The sequence below is a fragment of the Zingiber officinale genome, chromosome 3B, assembly GCF_018446385.1.
Source record: "Zingiber officinale cultivar Zhangliang chromosome 3B, Zo_v1.1, whole genome shotgun sequence".
Taxonomy (NCBI): domain Eukaryota; kingdom Viridiplantae; phylum Streptophyta; class Magnoliopsida; order Zingiberales; family Zingiberaceae; genus Zingiber; species Zingiber officinale.
The window spans coordinates 23,939,459-23,967,157 of record NC_055991.1 but is presented as its reverse complement, the minus strand read 5'-3'; the positions used below and the strand labels follow the sequence as shown (position 1 = coordinate 23,967,157).

Sequence of the window (27,699 nt, the reverse complement as noted above, 5' to 3'; positions counted from 1 at the left end):
AAAAAGAGAAAAAATCACTTTACCTTTAAAAATTTTGTAAATATTTTCATAAAATGAAATCACAATTGAAATAAGGCTACAAGAATTTGATGTATTTCTAATTTTTATAATATGAAATTGAAAATAGAAAAATGATTTGTAACGAGAAAAATCTCAAGAAAAATTTAAGAACAGACACGATGAGCTCATAAAAATAAAAATGATGAATCATAAATTTATATATCTATCCCTAAATTTTTCTTTAAATTTTTTCATCATTACTTTTAAAATAATATCCAACGGTCATGTATCTTAACTGGGAGATTTTTAAACAAGTTTTTGATCCATTTTTTTTAAAAAAAAAATTTAAGGTTTTTTCATCCTTTTGATAAAGGCATTGCACTATACAATGTTAAGATGCGGAGGTTGCACCGGAAAGAAGTGGCGTCTCCTGCCTCCGTTCCTCTTGTCTTGGCGGCGACAGCGAGGCGCTTCGCTTGAGCTCTTCCCGATCGCCTTGCCTGTTTGCCTTCTTCCTGTCCTGAGGTGACAAATTTTCCTCTTTTTGTTCCTCCTTCCCTCGACTTCTCTCGCGTTTCTCGTTGGCTTATTTGATGGCGTCTGGAATTTTCTTGCTCTGGTGATGTGAATATGAGACGGAGTGTTCCTTCTCGTTTGTGGTATGCGTCAATGCTTTCCTCGACGGGTTGCTTTAGGTTTTCCTCGGCGATTTGGCATTTCGGCGCAGGTGTTGATCTTCTAGGGTTTCAGGATTTATGCGGTTTGGAACTTTCAATGCTTAGTTAGGTTTTTTGGTTCATAATGGCGACATCTGAAAGAAAAGGTGTGTTTTGCGTGTTTAAATCTGCAAAATTGCATTTTTCTGCGATTCCTAATTCCCTATTCGTCGAGCATTGAGTTGAGTTTGAACTCTTCGAGAGGGTGATTGTGGAGAAATACTTGAGGAAGTTGTAGTTTTTCCTTTTACCTTTCACAAAAGTTGGCAGTTTCTTTCCCAGTCTAGTATGTCGGTAGTTTCATGAAACTGCCATTTTGTTCCTTTTTCTTCAGATCTCTCACAGTGTTGGCGGTGGGGACAAGAGGTTAGTTTCATGAAGCTGCCAGAACAGTTGTCATTTTAAATTGAGCTGAAAAATTCGATCAACGGAGCATTGTGCTCCTTGTTATGGCTGTTGCCCCGGGCAACAACAGCAATCTACTGTATTGTTGCTATAAGATCTCTGACCTCAGAGAGCCTATCCTGGAAACCACCCACATATCTTACCTAGAAGACAGATATGTGTTGCAGGAAGAGTTGGGATGGGGGTTAATTTGGAGTTATCAGGGCATGCGCTGACATGCTTACCAGGCGAGTCAGTCGCTTGTAAGTCAATCACCAAAGATCGCCTTGTGATGCAGTAGCATCCAAGGACGCAATCATAGACTACCAACCTCCCTTTTGGATTTTGAAAAAGGACTATGGATCGAGGCTATTTACAAGGAAGATGATAAATTTGTGACATCTTGATATGGTTGCATTCTACTTAGAGTCTAGATAAAACGGAATTAGCTAACTAGGATGTCAAAACTATAGATTTCATCTTTTGACTTTTTCTTTATTTATTTCAAATTTTTAGAATTAGTTTTTTTCTTAAATTAATTTAGATTTTATCTATCTTTTTATGATTAATTTTCTTTTCTTACATTTAAATTTAATTTAGATTTATTTTTAAGATTAGTTTCTTTTTACTTTTATGCTTTTTCTCTTTCTGTTGCGACTTTTTGTTGTAATTTTTTTTATTTTTAAGATTATTTAAATAAGGATTAGAGCTCTGGTAAAAAGGTTGTTGATGTTCATGTTAATATTGATTTTGTTTTTGATTTAAATAAAATTTATTTTCTTTTAAATCTAGAAGCAACTTCTTTTTTCTATAAATTATTTTTCTATGTCTTTCTCTACAAATAGAACGTTGCAATTTCTTCCGTGTCAGCATCAATCTTTGAGATTGAAGTCATGGCACGACTCTCAGGCCATCGCAATGTTGTAGACCTCAAAGCTGTCTATTCTCGCCATCTCGAGAAGCATGGCCACTACTCTGAACATGAGGCCGCTGTCCTCTTCAGGCTTCTCATGGAAGTCGTGATGTATTGCCATGTCAGGGAGTTATCCACAGGTATCTCAAACCAGAGAACATTCTGTTGGCTACCAAGTCTCAATCTTCACCAATTAAATTGGCAGACTTTGGTCTAGCGACTTATATACAACCAGGTGTTTTGTTTTCTATGTCAATCAAATTTTGGCAAGATCACTCTCTCTCTTTTTGCTTATTAAGTTGGATCTTGCTTGACAGGCCATACCTTGTCTAGGACTGTTGGAAGCCCGTTTTACATAGCACCGGAGGTATTGGCCGGGGGATACAATGAGGCAGCTGATGTATGGAGTGCCGGAGTGATTATATTCTTCTTAGTGGGATGCCGCCCTTTTGGGGGAAGACCAAGTCGAGGATATTTGAATCAGTTAGGTCTGTGGAGCTACAATTTCCTTCTGATCCCTGGCAAAGTGTTTCTGACTCTGCAAAGGACTTAATTAGAAGAATGCTATGCATATATCCTTCTCAGAGACTCACAGCTAAACAGGTTTTAGGTATGGTTTAAGCATTCCTGTAAACTACTAAGAATTGGCAATGTACAATAAGCAATTTGAAGCGATTCGATTCATATACTGGCAAAATGTGAAAAGAAAGAGTGCCAAGTGTAATTGATTCATGGAACATCAAGCATTTGATCTATCGATATTGGAGCTATTTGAAACTTTTTAGTTACTAGAATGGTTTCTAACCTCTATTTTCTGTTACTAATTCTTAGCTGCATCTTTTGTAGACCATGCCTGGATAAAGAAACATGTTCAACAACCACAAGTCTTGAGCAATCAGCGCCATGAAATCGGTTTTAGCCGAGATGACCTGGGAAGCTGCTCATTTTTTACATCACTCATCTCTGCTGGTCGCGGTGTTAGCTTTAGCACTAGTTCCCTTATTGCTTACCACGGAGTCGATGATCATTCCTCCCCTGAATTCTCATGTAGATCATCATTTTCCTCAGTTGCTGTTGAAACAATCGACTTTTCTTTTAAGAGCAGCCTTGAGTCTGAGAGCCAGAGATTCTCCGCACCGATACCAGTGATGTCAAGCTTTGCATTATTCGAAACGGAGCAACAAAAACAACCGTTCAGTTTTACTAGCAATGCATTTCAGATGGGTCGGTTTTTGCTCTCAGTTTGATCCCTATCGATTCTCTTTATAACAATTGTAGTTTGATTGTATAACTCTGGTGTGCTCAGATTCCTCCCAATCTAGGAAACACAAGGAGCACAAGGAGGTTGAATCTACAAGAGTCATTTCGAGCAACTCCAAATTTGGCATCCACAGCCGAAGGAACCGCATCATCGGTCTCGGAGAGCTCGATCAGCTTGACCTTGTGGTCTCCGATCGAGTCGGTCATTCATTGGGTATCACCTAGGTCTTCTCTGATTTGTTGGCATCCATCCTCCTCTTGCGTACGGAGTGTGTTCTATGTCCATAACTTATCCCATCGGATGGGTATAGTGGTTAGCACATGAGGTGTTGTCACAATGAGATCTAGGGTTCGAATCTCGGCAAAGTCGAGGTAAATATCTCCCTTATGTGCTAGTCACTATTCCAAAGGCTAGTAGCCGTCCGTGATTTACCTCCTTCGTGTTGGCCCTGGAACGGGTTGGCAGGGATGTTGGAGGCGAGCATATTCGCCTTTTTACCACAGTGTTCTATGTCCATAACTAGGTTTTTAATTACGACATTTTCCTGAACCAGTAGATAATTTTGGGAAATGACGAAATTACATAGGTAAGTTGAAAAAAATGAGGAAATCATGTATGTTGTACTGATTTTATCTCTGTTACTGTTTCTAGTCGAATCGATTCTTTTATCAATCGAATTATTTTTTTCATCAGCCGATTTCGATCAAAATCGGTTGATCAACCAATTTTGGGATCTAGAGATCTCAGAATTATATGAAATCAGTTCCTATTCGTTCATCTAGTTCTATGATTAAATCCATGCCCTCAAACATGAATTTGATCCAATATATTTAGAGCAATAATTTTTTGAACATGAATGAATTTTTCATATTCAAAATTGTTCTCAACATATTTAGTCAAATTGATGTTTGAGGGTATGAATATAATCATAAGAACTAGACGAACACATTGGAATTGATTCCATATCAATCAGAGATCGTTTGTCCATCAAATGATTTTTTCTAAAATAGATTTTTTAAAAATCAATCATGAGTGATATTATTTTTAAAAAAATTATTTCGTGTTCAAACAAAGCTCAATATATTGTATCAAATTGATATTTGAGAGCATTTATATAGTCAAGAAAACTAAACAAACACATAGACACCTAGTTTCATATTATTCCAAGGTCTCTAGGTCCATCGATCGATTTCGACCAATTTTGATCGAAAACGGCTGATAGACCAAGAGGCCTCGGAATGACAAGAAATCAATTCCTATGTGTTCGTCTAGTTCTACTGATTATAAAAATGCCCTCAAATATCAATTTGACTCGATATATTGAGAGCAATGATTTTTTAAACATGAAAATGTGTTCAAAAAATTAATTCGTGTTCAAAAAATTATTACTCTCAATATATCAAGTCAAATTGATGTTTGAAAGTATTTTTATAATCAGGAAAACTAGATGAACAAATAGGAATTAATTTCATGTCATTCCGAGATCTTTAGGTCTGACCGAAATCGATTGATGGATAGATTTTCTTGAAAATCGATTCGACTGATTTTTTCCAGTTGAATCAATTTTCGAAAAATCCATCCATCAACCGATTTCGATCAAAATCGACTGATGGACGAGTTGATGGACCTAGACCTCTGAAAAATTCATCTATCAACCGATTTCGATCAAAATGCGTTGATGGACCTAGAGACCTCGGAATGATATGAAATTAATTCCTATATGTTCGCCTAGTTCTTCTGATTATAAAAATGTCCTCAAACATTAATTTGACTCAATATATTCAGAGCAATAAGTTTATGAACATGAATTAATTTTTTTGAATATATTTTCATGTTTAAAAAATCATTGCTCTCGATATATCGAGTCAAATTGATATTTGAGGGCATTTTTATAATCAGGAGAACTAAACGAACACATAAGAATTGATTTCATGATATTCTAAGGTCTCTAGGTCCATTCATTTTGGACGAAAATGACTTATGGACCTAGAGACATCGGAATAATATAAAACTAGGTCTCTTCGTCTAGTTCTTCTGACTATATAAATGTCCTTGATGCGGATATGTTAGAGGACCCAAAGGGAATTAAGGGAAAGAAAAGGGGTGTTTCGGTCTTTTGGTAGGAGTAGGTTTTGTTTTAAAAAGGGTGCACTGTGCATCGTTGAAAGGGGGTTTTTTTTCTGGTTACGCCGCCGCCACTATGGGGAAGAAGAAGGAGCTTCTTCTTCTTGGTCCATCGTCCATCGCCATCGACGCCGGAGAGGTCCGCCGGTGACGATCGTCCTCGGGCCATCTCCTCCCTTCTTTCTCGACATCGGTGTCTCTCGTCGTTGCTATCGGCTCATCACGCGGCTCCGCCGCCATCGAGCCATGTCTCCACGCCACCGCGACCTAACCACCAACATCGTCTGCTCCTTCCTCGCCGGCGCCGGTCGCTGGCCGCCGCCTCCTCCTCTTTTCTTCGCGTGAGCAGCGTTCCGCCGCCAAGCACCACAGTGAGTTCTCCATGCCTCCACCTCTAGCGATTGGCGTCGCCGCTTCTGGCCCGCGCCGCCGCTTCCGGCCAGCGCCACCTCCTCTAGCTGTAATCGGCCTCCCCCGCCGCCACTGCCGCTTCTGGTGGCTACCACAGCCGCTGCCGGCGTCTCCAGTAGCCACCGACGCCTCCGCCACCATCGTCGGCACTTCTAGTGGCCATCACCGGTGACTACAGCGGGTATTGCCTCCAGGTAGCCGCCCCCATCACTCTCCGGGCAGCTGTCCGCCGCCACCATCCGTGATTGTCCACCGTCACCATCGGTGTAACCATTCGTCGTCACCCTCCGAGCAGCCGCCGTCCGAGGACTCAGGTATCGTACTATACTTATATTCCGGCCTGTGAGCCGAGAGTATGTTCAGCCTTCGTGCCGCTCTTGTATCCCGGCCTGCGAGCCGATGGAGTGTTCGGCTTTGCCCCGCCGTTGTATTCCGGTCTTCGTGGCCCTACTCCGGCCTGCGAGTCGATGCTGTAGTCGGACCGTGCTCCGTCCTGCGGATCCATATCGCATCCGGCTTCAAGCCACCGGAGCCAGCTACTCATCTGGTAGACATCTATCTAATCTGCCCGGCAGCGGCGACTCGATCATCACCGCAACCAGCTCACCGACCCATCCGAGGGCGCCCCCCGGGGCTAGGGTGTTGGTTGCTACTCGGAAAACTTATAGGTTCCACTGTACCAAAATTTTGTACAAAGATCTGAACCTTTTCCTAGCTACCATGTGTTTTTTTAAATTAAATTTTGGATCGCCTGCGGAACTTAACACGTTTGATCCAAAACTTAATCTATTTATTCTTTTAGGTTTTGACTTGGATCTCCTACGGAACTTAACACGTTTGATCCAAATCACCTAAGTTATTAATTTCATTAAATATTAATTTCCAAAATTGGTTCCCAGTACTGACGTGGCGAGGCACATGGCCTTCTTGGATATGGGAGCAACCACCACCGACTAGACAAAACCTTTTAAGGAAAGCTAATATTTAATTTCCTAAAATAACTTTAGGTCAACCGAAAAGAACAATCAAATCACAAGGAAAAGAAAAACAAAAGAACACTATATCGAAAATAAATTCGAAACACTAGAATCGTATGTCTCTTGTATTTAGTATTATTTCCAAAAATAACTAGTATGATGCGGAAAGAAAAATTACTAGTTATACCTTTTAGAAAACCTCCTGATCTTCTACCGTATTCCTCTTCTAACCTCGGACGTTGTGTGGGCAACGATCTTCTGAGATGAGAACCACCAAGCACCTTCTTCTTCCTTACAAATTCCGGCCATCAAAACTTCTCCTAGGATGAAGAGGTTCAGCCACCACCACCATGCTCCAAAGGATGCTAGAAAAGAGGCTTCTTTTCTCTCCTTCTTCTCCTTCTTAGATCCGGCCACCAAAGCTATCTCCACCATGAGAAGGTTTCGGCCACACAAAGGAGAAAAGAGAGGAAAAATAGAATAGAGTTTTTCACAATGAAGTCTCTTCTACCCCCTCTTTTATAATCCTTGGTCTTGGCAAATGAGGAAATTTTAATAAAAACTTCCTTAATTCTTTTGCCATTAAAAAAGAAAATTTATTTAATTAAAAATAATTTTCTTCTCATCAATTCATATGGCCAGCCATATTAAAGCTACAAACAAGGAGAGTTTTAATTAATTAAAACTTCCTAATTTGTCTCTAGAAATTTATAAAAAATTTCTCCAATAATTTTCATCCCTTCATGATTGGTTAATAAAAAGGAAATTTTATAAATTAAAATCTTTCTTTTAAACATGTGGATAAAAAGAAAGTTATCTCTAAAAATTAAAATCTCTTTTAATATACAAATAAGGAAAGATATCAAATCTTTTCTTAATCTCTTGTAGAAACTTATAAAAGAGAATATTTAATTTTTAAACTCTCTTTTAAATCATGAACATGGTTAAAAAGGAAAGTTTTCTTAAAATTTAAAATACTCCTTTAATCAACAAATAAGGAAAGATTTCAAATTTTAAACTCTCTTTTAAACATGTAGATGTTTTACAAATTAGGAAAGTTTTTACCAAAAATTAAAACCATCCTTTTAAACTACAAATAAGGAAAGAGATTAATCTCTTCTCTTAATCTTTTGTAGAAAGTTATAAAAGTAAATTTTTAATTTTTAAACTCTCTTTTAAAATCATGATATCCACATAAGAAATAATTTTAATAAAAATCCTTTTTAATATTCTAGTGGCCGGCCACCTAAGCTTGGGACCCAAGCTTTGGCGACCACATAACTCATCCACTTGGTCTTGGCGGCCCTAGCTTGGGTTCCAAGCTAGCTTGGCCCCCATTAGATGGGTAAGAAGGTGGGTATCACGGTGGGTATAAATCTCTATATACTAGAGGCTACGATAGGGACCGAGGAGGAATTGGTTTTGGTCTCCCGATGAAATTAAGCATCCGTGTTGCCCCGAACACACAACTTAATTTCATCAATAATTCATTCCACTAAAGAACTATTATTGAACTACGCACAATCCCAAATTACATTTGGGCTCCTTCTTATTATGAGTGTGTTAGTCTCCTTGTGTTTAAGATAACAAATGTCCACTAATTAAGTAAATTCTGACAACTCACTTAATTAATATCTAGCTCAAGAGTAGTACCACTCAACTTCATCGTCATGTCGGACTAAGTCCACCTGCAGGGTTTAACATGACAATCCTTATGAGCTCCTCTTGGGGGCATTCTCAACCTAAATTACTAGGACACAGTTTCCTTCTATAATCAACAACACACACTATAAGTGATATCATTTCCCAACTTATCGGGCTTATTGATTCATCGAACTAAATCTCACCCATTGATAAATTAAAGAAATAAATATCAAATATATGTGCTTGTTATTATATTAGGATTAAGAGCACACACTTCCATAATAACTGAGGTCTTTGTCCCTTTATAAAATCAGTATAAAAGAAACGACCTCTAATGGTCCTACTCAATACACTCTTAGTGTACTAGTGTAATTATATAGTTAAGATAAACTAACACCTAATTACACTACGACCTTCCAATGGTTTGTTCCTTTCCATCATGGTCGTGAGCTGCTGTTTATAATTTATAAGGTACTGATAACATGATCTTCTATGTGTGACACCACACACTATGTTATCTACAATATAAATTAATTGAACAACTACATTGATCACAAATGTAGACATTTGACCAATGTGATTCTTATTTCTAGATAAATGTTTATACCAAAAGCTAGGCTTTTAGTATACACTCTAACAATCTCCCACTTATACTAAAAGACTAAGCTGTCATATCTGCTGCCATACATCTGATTCCCATGTCTTTCAAAAAACTCTTGCCTTAAGGACCTTAGGTTATCATCTGATGCAATCTAGGCGGCAACAACTTCTCCTCGTTATACAATTTCTCGTATTGGGTAGTACTTGCGCTCTATTGTGTTTACTTGCCTTATAGACTCATGGTTTCTTCGAGTTTGTTACTGCACCATTATTATTACAATAAATTGTAATAATCTTTGGACAAACTAGAAATCATATCTAAGTCTATCTTGAGGTAATTAAGTCATTCAGCTTTTATGGCTACCTCAGAGGCTTGCTATATACTCAGCTTTTATGGTGGAGTCCAGAAAAACACCTATGCTTATCACTCTTCCATAGTTATGACTTTTCCTCCTAAAGTAAACACAAAACCTCGAGGTCGACTTATTATTGTCCCTATCCGATTGGAAGTCAAAATCCGTGTAACCCACATGGACCAAATTAACTGCCTAGTAAGCTAGCATATAATCTCTAGCGCCTCTAAGGTACTTTAATATATGCTTTACTGCAGTCTAATGTCCTTGTCTAGGGTTACTTTGATATCTGCTAACTATGCCCTTGGCAAAACAGATTTCTGATCTCATGCATAGCATACATTTGGTTGTCTAACTGCCGAAGCATAAAGAACTGCCTACATGTCCTCAATCTCCTTTGATGTCATCGGAGACATCTCTTTAGATAAAGACACTCCATGCTTAAAAGGTAAGAAACCTTTCGAGGAGTTTTGCATGCTTAAAACGAGCAAGGATTTTCCGATGTATCAAGCTTGGGATAAGTAAAATATATTTTTTCTTTCGATCCCTTATTACTTTGATCTTAAAAATATATACATTCTCCCAAGTCCTTTATATCGAATTATTTGGACAACCATACCCTTACTTCTGACAACATTTTGATATTGTTTCCAACTACCAAAAATGTTATCTACGTATAGTACAAGAAATACCACCACGTTTCCATCACACCTTTTGTATACACAAGACTTATCCGTTTACTCAATAAATCCATAGGTCTGGATTACTTTGATAAACTGGATGTTCCAAGACCTTGAAGCTTTGTATCAGTCCATAGACTGATTGAGCTTGCACACAAGATGCTCTTAGCCCTTTGCAATGAACCCTTCTGGTTGCTTTATATGGATGCTTTCATCAAGACTTCCATTAAGGAATGCTGTCTTGACATCCACCTGCCAAATAGATAAAAGAATCCGGATAGACTTAAGCATGGCTATCAGTGAAAAAGTTTCCTTTTTCATCAAGTCTTGCTTTGAAAGTTACTACCTTCCTGTCTATCCCTCTTTTCCTATTATAGACATTTTTACACCCAAAGGCTTTTACACCATTTGGTGGTTCTACAAGCTTCCAGATTTTATTAGAATACATATATTCTAATTCTGTTATTCATTACTCTTTGCCAAGATGTTGCATCTTTATCTTGGAGTGTTTCGTCATATGTCCGGAGATCAGGTTCATGTCTTCCAGGGATCGAGTCCAAAAACTCTCCCAAAACATGAATCTTTTTAGGTTGCCTAACAACCTTCCCACTACGACAAGGCACTTTCTGCAATTGTGTATCATTTGTGATACGTGTTGCAGTTTCCTTGTGGTATCTCATCATGTACAGTTGGTACTAGATTAGACATGCCTTTTATTATTTCCTTAAGAACAAATTTTCTTATGGGCACATGGTTTATTACATAGTCCTTTTCTAAAAATCGGTCATTGATACTAACAATGACCTTCTGATTTTTAAGACTATAAACCTACTTTCATTTTACTAGGATAACCCACAAACAAGTGAATTCCTGTCCAACTTATCATTGTCTCTCTTCTGCATATGTGCTGGACTACCCGAATCCGAATATGCTTCGAAATAGGCTTACGCCTATTCAGCAATTCTATATGAGTAGAGAGTTCTGACTTTAGAAGGTACTATATTCACTCCCGTTTTCAGAGTATATCCTTAAAATGATTTTGATAATATTCTTAATAACTCATCAATCTACTTATTTCCATAAGAGTCCTATACCTTCCTTTTCCTACACCATTCTGTTGGAGTGTACCAGGTGCAGTTAGTTTGGATTGAATCCTTACTTATGATAAATGACTCCTAAATTCTCCCAAGAGGTACTTGCCACTACGATCTTACCGTAGTGTCTTGATACTTTTACTTTGTCGTTTCTCCACATCAGCCTCGTACTCTTTGAACTAATCAAAGCACTTAGACTTGCGGCACATCAAGTAAATATATCCGTATCTCAAATAGTTTTCTATAAAATAGATGAAATATTTGAAACAACCTCTTGCCTGGATGCTCATAGGATCATACAAATCAGAATGAACCAATTCCAATATATCTTTGACTCCATACCCCTTAGACTTAAAAGCTTCTTGGTTATTTTTCCTTCCAAGTAAGACTCGTAGGTTGGAAAGATTTCCACTACTAATGAACCCAAAAGTTCATCAGCTACCAATGAATCCTACTCAAGTTAATATAACCTAGCCTTAGAAGCCAAAGATATAATTGGTTCATTTTCGAAGGTTACTTTCTCTTAAAGTTAGAAGATGTGTTACTAATTTCCATTTGTTGCATCGTGAGAGTTATTGGATTTATAAATTGCCAACCAACGTACTAGAACAGATAACTTCTCTCTTTTTCTTAATAACAACTTTGTTATTAAAAGAGGCAGAATATCAAGTTCTTTGAATAGTTTAGAAACTGAAAACTAATTCTTTCTAAACTTGGTGCGTAAAGACAATTACTCAAAAATCTATGTTTTATTCTTATCAAAAGATAAACATCTCCCACTGCAACAGCTACCACAGTAGTGCCCATGTAGACAGTGTTTTAATTTTCATTTAGTTGGTTCTGGAACCCTGCAATGAATTGCGGACATGATTAATGGCATCTGTATCTACACTCCAGGTTCTGGTAGATAACACCACTAAACATGTTTCAACTAATGAATTAAATACACCTATATTGTTCTTAGTTCTAAGAAGACAGTTTACCTTAATGTCCAAGTCCTATTTCCAATCATTACAATTAGGATTACTAAGTCTTTCTTATAGTATGACTACTAGGGGATTGACAAACATTTTAAATCCTAAGAATCACAAAAATACTTGGTCAAGATCAACTCCTTAGAAATCCCCATGAATTTTGTATGCCACGATAGTGTGGACGTATACAAAATCGAAGAGGAGATTTTATTCATTAATTTTATTATCTCATCAACTTTACTTTATGACGAATAAAATTAATAGTTGATCTGTCTTTGATCAAATATTTGGTCAAAAACTTTTGAATTTAAAAAAAATATTGATTCCTCAAACAATATTATTTAAATTCACCAACACCTCAAACACCGTGAATTTTGCATGCCACGTTAGTGTGGACGTATACAAATTCAACATTTGTAAAAGGAGAGTTTTAACCCATTAATTTTATTATCTTGTCAACCTAACTTTTTGACAAATAAAATTAATAGTTGGTATCATTTGGTCACACAAATAATAGCAGTGACTCCGATGGGGAGGATATTATTAGATGTGTCTAAGTGTATACCATTACTTGACACTAAGTCCATTAATAAGATTATGCCCCTTCCGTTGGGGAAGATCACACGCTCTTAATTAACTTCCTATAGTCATCCAAAAATGGAAGTCTGTTCTAGTGATCCACAAATAAGCTCATCCGTTATGGAGGAAGGCACTCAGAGCCAACGCGCAAGCTTGTTTGCATCACTTACAAACCAGTAATGGAGACCATGGGATTTACTTAAAAATCCCTCTCCCACTTAGTTATTTATAAATGAGGAATTTTAACTATGCTAGCCTACTAAATATGTAAACTAACATGCACACACAGCACAATATAAAAGCAATAAATAGAAAATCTAATTTTCAACTATTATGGCTTTTGTCTCTTGTTGTCCTCCGTGTGTTGTCATCCCAAGCTGCTGTCATATTTGGCCACTGCACTAGTTCCGCTGCGCCTCTGGTCCTTAGAAGGTTCCACGCTTTGCAAGATTCGATCCGCGACATAAATAGAATTTTACATTTTGATCCTATATTCCTCGAAGGAATGTACATGTAAATTAGATCGAACATAAAATAAAATTTACATCCATCGATCCTATATTCCATAAAAGGAATGTACATGTAACTAGATCAAAAATAAAATCCTAATAAAACTAAATACAGCTCCTGCTGTATTTTATAATACAATCATGCACACACAATAAAATGCCCTTGACATGTCCAAGGGTCCAATCACACATATAATAACTATAAGCCATAATAGTTGGATCCTGCATCCACAAAGTTAGCACATCCTACTATTAACCTGCCTAAATTATGTATGACATGTGCATAATTAAACTAATACCAAATACACAGAGGCAAAACCCTAGCTCTGATACCAATTGTTGGTTGCTACTCGGAAAACCTAGAGGTTCCACTGTACTAAAATTTTGTACAAAGATCTGAACCTTTTCCTAGCTACCATGTGTTCTTTTAAATTAAATTTTGGATCGCCTGCGGAACTTAACACGTTTGATCCAAAACTTAATCTATTTATTCTTTTAGGTTTTGACTTGGATCTCCTACGGAACTTAACACGTTTGATCCAAATCACCTAAGTTATTAATTTCATTAAATATTAATTTCCAAAATTGGTTCCCAGTACTGACGTGGCGAGGCACATGGCCTTCTTGGATATGGGAGCAACCACCACCGACTAGACAAAACATTTTAAGGAAAGCTAATATTTAATTTCCTAAAATAACTTTAGGTCAACCGAAAAGAACAATCAAATCACAAGGAAAAGAAAAACAAAAGAACACTATATCGAAAATAAATTCGAAACACTAGAATCGTATGTCTCTTGTATTTAGTATTATTTCCAAAAATAACTAGTATGATGCGGAAAGAAAAATTACTAGTTATACCTTTTAGAAAACCTCTTGATCTTCTACCGTATTCCTCTTCTAACCTCGGACGTTGTGTGGGCAACGATCTTCCGAGATGAGAACCACCAAGCACCTTCTTCTTCCTTACAAATTCCGGCCATTAAAACTTCTCCTAGGATGAAGAGGTTCAGCCACCACCACCATGCTCCAAGGGATGCTAGAAAAGAGGCTTCTTTTCTCTCCTTCTTCTCCTTCTTAGATCCGGCCACCAAAGCTATCTCCACCATGAGAAGGTTTCGGCCACACAAAGGAGAAAAGAGAGGAAAAATAGAATAGAGTTCTTCAGAATGAAGTCTCCTCTACCCCCTCTTTTATAATCCTTGGTCTTGGCAAATAAGGAAATTTTAATAAAAACTTCCTTAATTCTTTTGCCATTGAAAAAGAAAATTTATTTAATTAAAAATAATTTTCTTCTCATCAATTCATATGGCCGGCCATATTAAAGCTACAAATAAGGAGAGTTTTAATTAATTAAAACTTCCTAATTTGTCTCTAGAAATTTATAAAAAATTTCTCCAATAATTTTCATCCCTTCATGATTGGTTAATAACAAGGAAATTTTATAAATTAAAATCTTTCTTTTAAACATGTGGATAAAAAGAAAGTTATCTCTAAAAATTAAAATCTCTTTTAATCTACAAATAAGGAAAGATATCAAATCTTTTCTTAATCGCTTGTAGAAACTTATAAAAGAGAATATTTAATTTTTAAACTCTCTTTTAAATCATGAACATGGTTAAAAAGGAAAGTTTTCTTAAAATTTAAAATCCTCCTTTAATCAACAAATAAGGAAAGATTTCAAATTTTAAACTCTCTTTTAAACATGTATATGTTTTACAAATTAGGAAAGTTTTTACCAAAAATTAAAACCATCCTTTTAAACTACAAATAAGGAAAGAGATTAATCTCTTCTCTTAATCTTTTGTAGAAAGCTATAAAAGGAAATTTTTAATTTTTAAACTCTTTTTTAAAATCATGATATCCACATAAGAAATAATTTTAATAAAAATCCTTTTTAATATTCTAGTGGCCGGACACCTAAGCTTGGGACCCAAGCTTTGGCCGGCCACCTACATGGCTCATCCACTTGGTCTTGGCCGGCCCTAGCTTGGGTTCCAAGCTAGCTTGGCCGGCCCCATTGGATGGGTAAGAAGGTGGGTATGCGGTGGGTATAAATCTCTATATACTAGAGGCTACGATAGGGACCGAGAGGAGGAATTGGTTTTGGTCTCCCGATGAAATTAAGCATCCCGTGTTCGCCCCGAACACACAACTTAATTTCATCAATAATAATTCATTCCACTAAAGAACTATTATTGAACTACCACACCAATCCCAAATTACATTTTGGGCTCCTTCTTATTATGAGTGTGTTAGTCTCCCTGTGTTTAAGATAACAAATGTCCACTAATTAAGTAAGTTACTGACAACTCACTTAATTAATATCTAGCTCCAAGAGTAGTACCACTCAACTTCATCGTCATGTCGGACTAAGTCCACCTGCAGGGTTTAACATGACAATCCTTATGAGCTCCTCTTGGGGGCATTCTCAACCTAGATTACTAGGACACAGTTTCCTTCTATAATCAACAACACACACTATAAGTGATATCATTTCCCAACTTATCGGGCTTATTGATTCATCGAACTAAATCTCACCCATTGATAAATTAAATAAATAAATATCAAATATATGTGCTTGTTATTATATTAGGATTAAGAGCACACACTTCCATAATAACTGAGGTCTTTGTCCCTTTATAAAGTCAGTATAAAAGAAACGACCTCTAATGGTCCTACTCAATACACTCTTAGTGTACTAGTGTAATTATATAGTTAAGATAAACTAACACCTAATTACACTACGACCTTCCAATGGTTTGTTCCTTTCCATCATGGTCGTGAGCTACTGTTTATAATTTATAAGGTACTGATAACATGATCTTCTATGTGTGACATCACACACTATGTTATCTACAATATAAATTAATTGAACAACTACATTGATCACAAATATAGACATTTGACCAATGTGATTCTTATTTCTAGATAAATGTTTATACCAAAAGCTAGACTTTTAGTATACACTCTAACATAGGGTACGTCACTGTACTCGTCTCGTATTTATTTAGTTATTCTATCATTATCTGGCTGCTCATATATTCGCAGGACCCACTTCAAACATCGAGGTACCAGGGACTGGGGTAATCCGGTCGCTGGATACAGGAACGGTTGACCAGAGGAGGACTTCTGACGACTTGGTCAACATAGAGGACAGATCACCATCCGGGTCATGGAGAGGCGGTCAATATTCCGGACACGATATTCCGGTAGGTTCGTCTTCTCAGCTTATCGACAGGATCAAATTGGCGTCATCTGTGGAAACGCACCTGGTCGGGAACGTGCAGATGGACGACGCCGGAAAATTCTACCATCCTCATGACCTTGGTAGGTTCCGACGAATGCGTCATTCTCCTCACTCCACGGATATTCGGGAGTCGAGGAGCTGAGTTAGATCCTCTGTTGGTCGGAAGGTCAGTTTTTCCGTTATATTTTCTTTCGGTTATATGATCTGCCATAGTTCCTCGATCGAAGACCCCGTGCCGATCGGGCAGGTGTATATTATCCGAGCCATGAGCTCGACCTCGAAGACCCCGTGCTGATCGACCGGGTGTATATTATCCGAGCCCGAGCTTGTTGACGAAGACCTCGTGATAATTGGCCGGGTGTATATTATCCGAGCCCCGAGCTCGTTGACGAAGACCCCGTGCTGATCAACCGGGTGTATATTATCTGAGCCCCAAGCTCGTTGACGAAGACCCTGTGCTAATCGGCCGGGTGTATATTATACGAGCCCCAGGCTCGTTGACAAAGACCCCGTGCTGATCGGCCGGGTGTATATTATCCGAGCCATGAGCTCGATGTCGAAGCCCCGTGCCGATCTGTCGGGTGTATATTATCCGAGCCACGAGCTCGACGTCGAAGACCCCGTGCCGATCGACCGGGTGTATATTATCCGAGCCACGAGCTCGACGTCGAAGACCCCGTGCCAATCGGTCGGGTGTATATTATCCGAGTCACGAGCTCGACGTCGAAGACCCCGTATTAATCGGTCGGGTTTATATTATCCGAGCCACGAGCTCGACGTCGAAGACCCCGTGCTGATCGGCCGGGTGTATATTATCCGAGCCCCGAGCTAGTTGACGAAGACCCCGTGCTGATCGGCTAGGTGTATATTATCCGAGCCCCCAGCTCGTTGACGAAGACCCCGTGCTGATCGGTCGGGTGTATATTATCCGAGCCCCGAGCTCGTTGATGAAGACCCGGTGCTAATCGGCCGGGTGTATATTATTCGAGCCCCGAGCTCGTTGACGAAGACCCCGTGCTGATCGGCCGGGTGTATATTACCCGAGCCACGAGCTAGATGTCGAAGACCCCGTGCCGATCGGCCGGGCGTATATTATCCGAGCCACGAGCTCAACGTCGAAAACCCCGTGCCGATCGGCCGGGTGTATATTATCCGAGCCACAAGCTCGACGTCGAAGACCCCGTGCTGATCGGCCGGGCATATATTATCCGAGCCACGAGCTTGACGTCGAAGACCCCGTGCCGATCGGTCGGGCGTATATTATCCGAGCCACGAGCTCGATGTCAAAGACCCTCGCTGATCGGCCAGGCATATATTATCTAAGTTGTGAGTTCATTGTTGAAGGCCCCATGCCGATCGGCCGGGTTTGAGTTATCCTAAAAGATCGTCGAGCGGCGACGTTAAACCCTCGCGTCATCGGCGGTCGAGCGGCGACCTTAAACCCTCGCGTCATCGGCGGTCGAGCGGCGACCTTAAACCCTCACGTCTTCAACAGTCGAGCGGCGACCTTAAACCCTCGCGTCATCGACTGTCGAGCGGCGACCTTAAACCCTCGCGTCATCGGCGGTCTAGCGACGACCTTAAACCCTCGCGTCATCGGCGGTCGAGCGACGACCTTAAACTCGCGTCTTCACAGACCAGCTTATCAGAGCCTCGGATATTCTATCTCCCCCATCCGGGGTCGAGCAGTCTTCGCGAGCATCTATCTCCCCCATCCGGGGTCATGCAGTCTTCACGAGCATCTACCTCCCCCATCAGGGGTCGAGCAGTCTTTACGAGCATCTATCTTCTCCATCCAGGGTCAAGCAGTTTTCGCGAGCATCTATCTCCCCCATCCGGGGTCGAGCAGTCTTTGCGAGCATCTATCTCCCCCATCCGGGGTCGATCAGTTTTCACGAGCATCTATCTCCCCCATCCGGGGTCGAACAGTCTTCACAAGCATCTACCTCCCCCATCAGGGGTCGATCAGTTTTCACGAGGATCTTCCTCCCCCATCAGGGGTCAAATAGTCTTCGCGAGCATCTATCTCCCCCATCCGGGGTCGATCAGTTTTCACGAGCATCTACCTCCCCCATCAGGGGTCGAGCAGTCTTCGCGAGCATATATCTCCCCCATTCGGGGTCGAGCGATTTTCACGAGCATCTATCTCCCCTGTTCGGGGTCGAGTAGTCATATCGGATCTTATATCCTCCCTGTTCGAGGTCGAACGATCTTTACTAGCCACGGACGTAGCGGAACATTTTATCTCCCCCGTTCGGGGTCGAGTTATTGTCGGTGGTCACGAACAAGAGCAGCCTTCACCGGTCTCGGACCAAGATATCTCATAGGCTTTGCGCCCGTTCGGTTCACGACTTTCGTTTCGGTTTCGCGTGTGATGCACCAGTGCGGCTCACGACTTTCGCTTCCACGCGCCCTTGACTCACGAGTTACGCTTCAGTTCAGTTCACGTGCGATGCGCCCGTTCGGCTCACGACTTTCATCTCCGTTCGCACTCGATTTCACAAGCTATGTTCTCGTTCAGTTTTCAGGCTCCACATCTGCCCAGCGCTTCTTTACCTCTCACTCGATCTCCCGGTCGCCTTTTACGGCAATCCGAGCTGCAGTTTATGATCGCTCAGCCATCCGTTTGGCTAGACACTTGAACTACTTGGTCGAACGCTCGACATTCGCTAGATGGTTCGGTCAGCATTTTACGATCGGTCGGCATTTTACGATCTATTGGTCGACATTTTCTCAGTCGCTCGCTCGGCATCACCTACTCTTTCGCTCTGTCTGCCCGTCATCTCGTGTGTCGCTCGGTCTACTATCATTTCACTCGCCGCTCGCTTGACGATTCTGCCGCCCACTCGGCATCGTGTTCTGTTGTTCTCGGCATCGTTCCGTCTGCTGACTTGGCATTATTTCTCGTAGTTCGCTTGGCATCGCTACCATCTCCCGCGCGACGGTCTCTCGATTACTTGGATCGCACTTTTTCGACCGCTTGATTGGTATCTTCTTGATTACGCGCTCGGCTCGATCGCCCGTCTTTCTACTTAATCAGCATTATCTCCGTTGCTCGGACCACATTATTTCTCGTAGCTCGCTCGATGCTACTTGAGTCACTTGCTCGACATCGCCATAGCTACTCGTTCAACATGATAAGACTAGCCTAGTGATTTCGCATTCGGTAGTGATTCTGTTTAGGCTTAGTCCAGTCAGTCGAACTTGCGCCTCCTTCGACTAGACTTGAAGGGGAGGCTTGTGATGCGGATATGTTAGAGGACCCAAAGGGAATTAAGGGAAAGAAAAGGGGTGTTTCGATCTTTTGGTAGGAGTAGGTTTGTTTTAAAAAGGGTGCACTGTGCATTGTTGAAAGGGGGGTTTTTTTTGGTTACGCCGCCGCCACTGTGGGGAAGAAGAAGGAGCTTCTTCTTCTTGGTCCATCGTCCATCGCAATCGATGCCGAAGAGGTCCGGCGGCGACGATCGTCCTCGGGCCATCTCCTCCCTTCTTTCTCGACATCGGTGTCTCTCGTCGCTGCTGCCGGTGCATCATGCGGCTCCGCCGCCATCGAGCCGTGTCTCCACGCCACCGCGACCTAACCACCAACATCGTCTGCTCCTTCCTCGCGCGGCACCGGTCGCCGGCCACCGCCAACTCCTCTTTTCTTCGCGCGAGCAACGTTCCGCCGCTAAGCACCACGGTGAGTTCTCCATGCCTCCACCTCTAGCGACTGGCGTCGCCGCTTCTCCGGCCAGCGCCGCCTCCTCCGGCTGTAGTCGGCCTCCCCCGCCGCCACTGCCGCTTCCAGTGGCTACCACAGCCGCCGCCGACGTCTCCAGTAGCCACCGACGCCTCCGCCGCCACCGTCGGCACTTCTAGTGGCCATCGCTGGTGACTACACTGTTGGTGCAATCATGCCCTGGAAGTTTCAATGTGTTGACAATTATTTAAGTTTAGGTTAATACGTTGGACCTAACATGCATTGTGAGTTTGCAGGAGGAGTTTCTTGCAGGTCGGAAGACCAGATGCAAGAGAAGTCCAAGAAGGTCGAGGACTGGATTCTTGGTAAAAAGGTTTCTTGCAGGTCAGAAGACCAGATGCAAGAGAAGTCCGAGAAGGTCGGGGACCGGATTCTTGGTAAAAGAAGCTCCTGCAGGTCATAAGATTATATGTGTGTTAGGCTCACTATCAGAGATCGATTGGTGAATCGATTCAGACATGGCTGTGAGGTAGAATGCCTTTGAATTGATCAGCCGATCGATTGAAGGTAAGTCAATCGATCGGCCGATCGATCAGAAAGGATCTACGCGAAGCACAGAACCCTTCTTCCTGGGCTGCCTTTTTCCTCGTCTCCGCGTCCTCACAGAACATGCGGACTCAAAACCCTAACCCTAAGTAAATTCCTTTGCTCTTCTCTTATTTTTATTTGGGGTTTTTGCTCCTATATTTGACCTAATCTATATGTGTCTTATTTGTCTTTGTGCATTGCATTATCCCTCATGCATTGCATTATTTGCATTATCTGCATTGCCCTTGTATTTTTGCATATCCTTCCCTGCTGCACTGCCAAACCGTGTGCCATCTCTTGTTTTTTTCTATCCCACAGAAAGAAACAAAAGGTTCGTGAATCGGGCGAAGGATCGTCTGTACCTTCCTCACGTCCTCAACCTCCTACTGATCCGAGATTCCCAAATGCTGCAATGCAACAATCCTTTAGCAAAAACACCTTCAAACTTATAATCCCTAGATCAGTTGATTTGCAATACTATAGGACATCTTGTTTTGATACCTATAATCGGTTCAAGCATTATAAACTTGACTCTTTGTTAACCTGTGAGAGGGATGTCAATGTAGGTCTTGTCTCCGAATTTTACAATAATTTGCACACATCTGATGGTGTAAATTATCGCACTTGTGTTGCGAAACGGAGCTTGGACTTCTCCTATGAGATTCTTCGATCTTATCTCGAATGTCTACCTTCAAACAATGATTTTGTCTTTTATCCCAATCTTCCCGATGAGCTACCTCCACCTTTTGAGCATATTAGCATTGCATCCAGTGCATCAGTTCCTCTTTGGTCGTCCTCGTCCAGATGGGTCAAATGCTCAAATCACTAAATTTTCTTCACTTGAGTTGTCGGCTGAAAACAATGTTTTGTTTAAAGTGATCATTAACTGTCTTTTCCTCATTGTCTCTCGTGCCTTAGCCGCTCTGCGACCTCCTCACATGTTTGCTCTCTATGTCATTCGTCATTCCCTTGACATCAACATCGCTCTGAATATCTTTCATTGCATCATTCATTTTACCCAGCCCGTGCAGCAGACGATCCATATGCCTTTCGGGCATCTTATCACAGATTGGCTGGAGTCCCAGAAGATAGATGTCTCCCGGGGACGGCTGGAGCACATGACTGTGGCTTATTCTCGGATTTCTTCCCGCTCCTTCACGAAGACGGGTTTAGTTGGTGGTCCAGCGGGAGTTCGATGGCGCGATGGACGTGCTTTTGGTGAGGGACCCAGGGCTCGCCGCGAGGGGGATGCACAGGCATTGGTTCCTGCGGCAGATGATTCTAAGGAGGATATCCCCGAGCCAGCTTCTCCAACATTCGAGGACACTGTCGACACTCGCCTGGAGGAGCTGACCATGGAGGTAGCCGACCTGCGTTCTATGATGGAGACCATGGTCCGTCGACAGACTTCGATGCAGGCGACTATGGATACATTAGTGGATTTAGTGAGCTCCTGGGTGACGGGTAATCCGTCTCAGTCTGGTCCATCCACCACCCCTGTTCCCCCTGTTGAGGATGCACCTGTTCCTGAGTCTGCGGTTGCTCTAGCTCCGTTCACTACGTCTGCTCCTTCTGCTGAGCCTGATCCCACTCCTCCGGGGGATGATCTTATTGAGTTTTATGTCCCGCTATGACTTGTTATTGTATGCTATCTGGATGGTTGTTGTTATGGAGTCCCTATGTGAACTTCGTCTCTTTTTGAATGTATGATATACTCCTTATGATGTATTTCATTTATATATATATATATATATATATATATATATATATATTTTCAGTGTTGTTCTATTCTATGGATATATGTGTTTTAGGGGGAGCACCCCTCGGATTTATCGTATTTGCTTCATGCACTTATTGAGGGGGAGTTCTATTTTTTTTTATTTTTGACAAAGGAGGAGATATATGTTGAAGTTTACGCTTAAGATAATTAAAATCAAGCTTACTGCTTAAATATGTTCATGTTTATTGCTTATGTTTAATTTAGATGATTTTCAGCGTTATTGCAATCATTATTTATCATTGTATCATTATGATATTTTGGAAGTTAGCCTAAACTGCAATAGATTGTCAAACATCAAAAAGAGGGAGATTGTTGGTGCAATCATGCCCTGGAAGTTTCAATGTGTTAACAATTATTTAAGTTTAGGTTAATACGTTGGAACTAACATGCATTATGAGTTTGCAGGAGGAGTTTCTTGTAGGTCGGAAGACCAGATGCAAGAGAAGTCCAAGAAGGTCGAGGACTGGATTCTTGGTAAAAAGGTTTCTTGCAGGTCAGAAGACCATATGCAAGAGAAGTCCGAGAAGGTTGGGGACCGGATTCTTGGCAAAAGAAGCTCCTGCAGGTCACAAGATTATATGTGTGTTAGGCTCACTATCAGAGATCGATTGGTGAATCGATTCAGACATGGCTGTGAGGCATAATGCCTTTGAATCGATCAGCCGATCGATTGAAGGTAAGTCAATCGATCGGCCGATCGATCGGAAAGGATCTGCGCGAAGCACAGAACCCTTCTGAATCGATCAGCCGATTGATTTAAGGTATTGAATCGATCGGTCGATCGATCCATGAACATTCTGTGCGAAGCACAGAATCATCCTGAATCGATCAACCGATCGATTCAAGGTATTGAATCGATCGGTCGATCGATCCGTGAACATTCTGTGCGAAGCATAGAATCATCCTGAATCGATCACCCGATCGATTCAAGGTATTGAATCGATCGGCCAATCGATTCACAAAGCTGCGATTTCATGAGCAAGCGGCTGAATCGATTCAAACTCTGCCCCAATCGATCCAAGTCAAATAAAAGAATCTGCACCGTTGATCTTGACGCGATGGCTTCCAACGGATACTTGTGAATCGATTGGAACATAATCTCAATCGATTCACGGCGACGGCAGCGTGAGAAAAGGCTAGTTTTCTTGATGTTTAAAACGCTGGAAGAAAGAGGAACAAGCATCGATTAACAAAAAAATACTGTTCTATTGCTCTGGTGTGAAGAATCCTTGAAGTGCTCAAGATCTCTCAAGCGTTGGAAGTTAAAGCTCTCAATCTCTCCAAGCTTTCAAATCTCACGCCACAAGGAAGAAGCTATTTCAAGTTTGTAAATCTCTTCTCTTCCTCATTGTAGTGAGTGTGAGCTATTTCCTTTAGGAGAGGAAGTATTGTAAGTGTTGTAAGGTTTCTCCACCTTCGGTGTGATTCCGAGAAGGAGGGTTTTTGGATAGTGGAAGTGTGGTGAGTGGCGTGGATCCTTGGACTAGTCACCTCCTTGAGGAGGTGGATACCAAGTAAATACCGGAGTTAGCATTGGCTTCAAATTTTCGCTGTGCAAAATCAAAAATAAAGAAAACGAAGTGAGCCATTCACCCCCCCCTCTAGCTCAACTGATCCTAACAGTCGTCACCCTCCGAGCAGCCGCCATCCGAGGACTCAGGTATCTTACTATACTTATATTCCGGCCTGTGAGCCGAGAGTGTGTTCTGCCTTCGTGCCGCTCTTGTATCTCGGCCTGTGAGCCGATGGAGTGTTCGGCTTTTGCGCCGCCGTTGTATTCCGGTCTTCGTGTCCCTACTCCGGCCTACGAGCCGATGCTGTAGTCGGACTGTGCTTCATCCTGCGGATCCATATCGCGTCCGGCTTCGAGCCACCGGAGCCAGCTACTCATCTGGTAGACATCTATCTACTCTGCCCGGCAGCGGCGACTTGATCAGCACCGCGACCAGCTCACTGACCCATTCGAGGGCGCCCCCCGGGGCAGGGTACGTCACTGTACTCGTCTCGTATTTATTTAGTTATTCTATCATTATCTGGCTACTCATATATTCGCGGGACCCACCACGAGCATCGAGGTACCAGGGACTGGGGTAACCCGGTCACTGGATACAGGAACGGTTGACCAGAGGAGGACTTCTGACGACTTGGTCAACATAGAGGACAGATCACCATCTAGGTCAAGGAGAGGCGGTTAACATTCCGGACATGACATTCCGGCAGGTTCGTCTTCTCAGCTTCCCGACAAGATCAGTCCTTAAATATCAATTTGATGCAATATATTGAGCGCTGTATTCGTTTGAATACGGATTAATTTTTTTTTAAAAAATAATACTATTTATGATAGATTTTTCAAAAATTTATTTTGGGAAAAATCGTTTAATGAACAAACGATCTCTAATTCACATGAAATCAGTTTCTATGTATTTATCTAGTTCTTATGATTATATTTATGCCCTCAAACATTAATTTGACCCAATATATTGAAAGCAATAATTTTTTGAATATAAATTAATTTTTTATATTTAAAAAATTATTACTCTTAATATATTAGGTCAAATTGATATTTGAATGTATAAATATAATTATAAGAACTAGAAAAATATATAGCAACTGATTTCATATAATTTTAGGATCTCTAAGTCTCAAAATTGATTGATCAATTAATTTTGATTCATCAGTTGATTTTGATCGAAATCGATTCATACAAAAAAAAAAAAAAAAAATTTAATAATAATAATAATAAAATAAAATAACTCAACTTGTAAAAGAATCGATTAACAAGGATAAAATTGGTGCAGCATACATTATTTCATCATTTTCCAACTTATCTTTATCATTTCTCAAAATTACATACTGGGTTCAGTGAAAAAGCCGTTTTTATTAAAAGGAAAACAAGTACCAGGAAACGAACTAAAAAACGGAAAACAACTGAAGGCCTCCCTGATTTATTACCGCACAAAATTTGCTGGAAAATAAACCTAATGAAAGAAGAAGCGTAGCGGTTTAACTAAACCGGCACGATTCCAACGCTTCTGCCGCCGCCGGCTGCTGCTGCTGCTTCCGCTTCCTCCTCCGCTTCGCCGGACATCTCTTCCAGCGACTTGCCCTTCGACTCGGGCACCAGGAAGGTGCAGAGGAGCCCCAAGATGTTGCATCCGGCGAGCACGAACAGCGAGTTCCTCACGCCGATGCCCGGCGGGTAGCCGTGCTCCGTCTTCGTCGGGTCCTGGCTCTGCGCGAGGTACAAGAAGCCGAAGGACCCCACGATGGCCCCGAGCTTTCCCGACGCCGCCGAGATCCCGTGGCACGTGGACCTCACTCTCGCCGGGAAGATCTCCGCCGGCACGATGAAGGTGGTGCTGTTGGGGCCGAAGTTAGCGAAGAAGAAGGTGAAGGCGTACATGACGACGAAGCCGATTTGGTTGCCCGGCGTTGTCCAGTGGTGGTAGGGGACGGCCAGCCCTAGCATGAACGCGGTCATCATGAAAAAGCCTAACAGTTGGATCGTGAAACGGCCTATGACGTCGATCAAGCCCACTGTGAACCAGTAACCCGGCACGGTGCCGCAGAGTGCGATTAGGGTTTGGGCACGCGCGATGCGGAAGAGCTCCTCGAGCGCGCTCATGCTCGATGCTGGCGGGATCCACCCGATCGCGCTGAAGATGTCCTTCTGGAACAGGTTCTGGCTGTAGTAGGCGATGTCGAGGAGGAACCAACAGGTGGCGGTACCGAGCAAGTGGGCGCCGTGGCGGCGGAAGAAGGCCGACGAGAAGAGCCCGAAGTTGTGGTTTTGTGCCGTCGCGATCTGCGCCACCTTGTCCTCCTCAACGGCAATCTCCATTTGGAGCACCTTGGCCATGTCCGCCGCCGCCTGCTTCGCGTTCTTGGCCACAAGCGTCGTGTACCGCGCCGTCTCCGGCATCTTCAGTCGAGAGTAAAGAGTCATCACCGCCGGAACCGCCCCGAACATGAGGATGATGCGCCAAGCATAATCGGCTTCAGGCACGGTGGACGCGACCGGATCGATGGCGTACGGAGGTGCAGGGTAGAAGTTCTTCAAGACGGTGGCGACAATGATGGTCACCGTGCCGGCGGCAAGGATGCCGAAGCCCTGCATTGCGAAGACGGCGGCGATGAAGGCTCCGCGGGTGCGCTTGTTAGAATACTCGGACATGATGGTGGCGGAGAGCGGGTAGTCGCCGCCAATGCCGAATCCGAGCCAGAACCGGAAGAAGCATAGGGTCGTCATGACGCAGGTAGGACTGCTGCCGAAGGAGAGGCCCGATCCGATGGCAGCGGCGATCATGAGCATGAGGGTCATGCCGTAGACGCGCTTGCGGCCGAGCTTGTCGCCGAGCCAGCCAAAGAAGAGTTGGCCGGTGAGAGTGCCGACGAACGCGACGCCGTTAACGACGGAGGAGACACGAGGAGGGAGGCTGCCAGGGTCGGGAGCGCCGTCGACGTAGTAATACACGCGGCCGATGAGCTTGGTGACGAGGGAGATGGAGAAGAGGTCGTAGGCATCGGTGAAGAAGCCCATGCCGGCGATGAGAACGGCGGTGAAGTGGTACCACTGAGTCCTAGCGACGTCGAGGGCATTCAGAACTTGGAGCTGATCGGCGGCCATGCCTGAATCCAGAATGGAGGAGAGAAGAGCGACGATAGAGCCTAAGAGAGGAGAGCAACGGTGTAGCTGGTAAATAGGCGGCAAAGAAGATGAAGTGTCCCAGTTACTTGGAATATTCATTAGAAAGTCGTCGGTCAACGCAAGATAGGTTTATTTTGAATATTTTTGTCTAGATTTTGTTCAGATCGAATTTGTATGAGATAACGACAACGTACATATGAGAAAATAATAATCATTAGAGTGTCTTCAAAGACACAGATAATCTAGATTTCTATTCCTGAGTTTGGCTAGGTTCAGTTAATTTTGGATATGAACGATCTTTTCTCGGATAAATCCGGAAGTAGCTTTTGAGATTTTTCATCGAAAATATCCTTAACCCTTTGTTTAGATGAAGCGAAGGAAGGTTTATTAACACAAGGAGATGGGAGGGGAAGGAAAAGGAAGTGAGGGAAAGTAAAATATTTAATTTCTCCTTGTTTGGGAGGGATGGAAGGTTCATTAACTAATATGTGTTACTTTATTTAGGAGGAAAAGAAGGGAAATGAAGATTAAA

General features: G+C 42.1%; 2 protein-coding genes, 1 long non-coding RNA gene and 1 pseudogene across 3 annotated transcripts; 3 read left to right on the top strand and 1 right to left on the bottom strand.

The window, feature by feature from the left end:
• Window positions 1–389: 389 nt before the first annotated feature.
• On the top strand, window positions 390–1,190 carry LOC122056209. The gene is made up of 2 exons (XR_006133065.1): window positions 390–525; window positions 1,051–1,190. It is a non-coding gene; the product is annotated as an uncharacterized LOC122056209 (long non-coding RNA).
• Window positions 1,191–1,299: 109 nt separating this feature from the next.
• On the top strand, window positions 1,300–3,819 carry LOC122054764 (annotated as a pseudogene).
• Window positions 3,820–19,907: 16,088 nt separating this feature from the next.
• On the top strand, window positions 19,908–20,330 carry LOC122054763 (formin-like protein 3). Its single transcript, XM_042616200.1, has one exon. It carries the CDS (start codon window positions 19,908–19,910, stop codon window positions 20,328–20,330), a length of 423 nt encoding a protein of 140 aa, XP_042472134.1.
• Window positions 20,331–20,941: 611 nt separating this feature from the next.
• LOC122054762 (probable inorganic phosphate transporter 1-8) lies at window positions 20,942–27,146 on the bottom strand. Its single transcript, XM_042616199.1, has 2 exons — window positions 25,559–27,146; window positions 20,942–20,973 (listed from the first exon to the last, which is right to left on the bottom strand). The coding sequence occupies exons 1-2, from the start codon at window positions 27,144–27,146 to the stop codon at window positions 20,942–20,944; spliced, it is 1,620 nt and encodes a 539-aa protein (XP_042472133.1).
• Between the last annotated feature and the right edge of the window lie 553 nt (window positions 27,147–27,699).

What these genes read in the sequence shown, in the direction of transcription:
- LOC122054762 (XM_042616199.1), bottom strand. Translation starts at nt 27,146, where the DNA reads ATGGCCGCCGATCAGCTCCAAGTTCTGAATGCCCTCGACGTCGCTAGG. An exon ending in AGCAGCAGCAGCAGCCGGCG is followed by an intron (nt 20,974 to 25,558) that starts GCGGCAGAAGCG and finishes AGGGCAATGCAG; the next exon opens with ATAATGCAAATAATGCAATG.
- LOC122054763 (XM_042616200.1), top strand. Translation starts at nt 19,908, where the DNA reads ATGCCGAAGAGGTCCGGCGGCGACGATCGTCCTCGGGCCATCTCCTCC.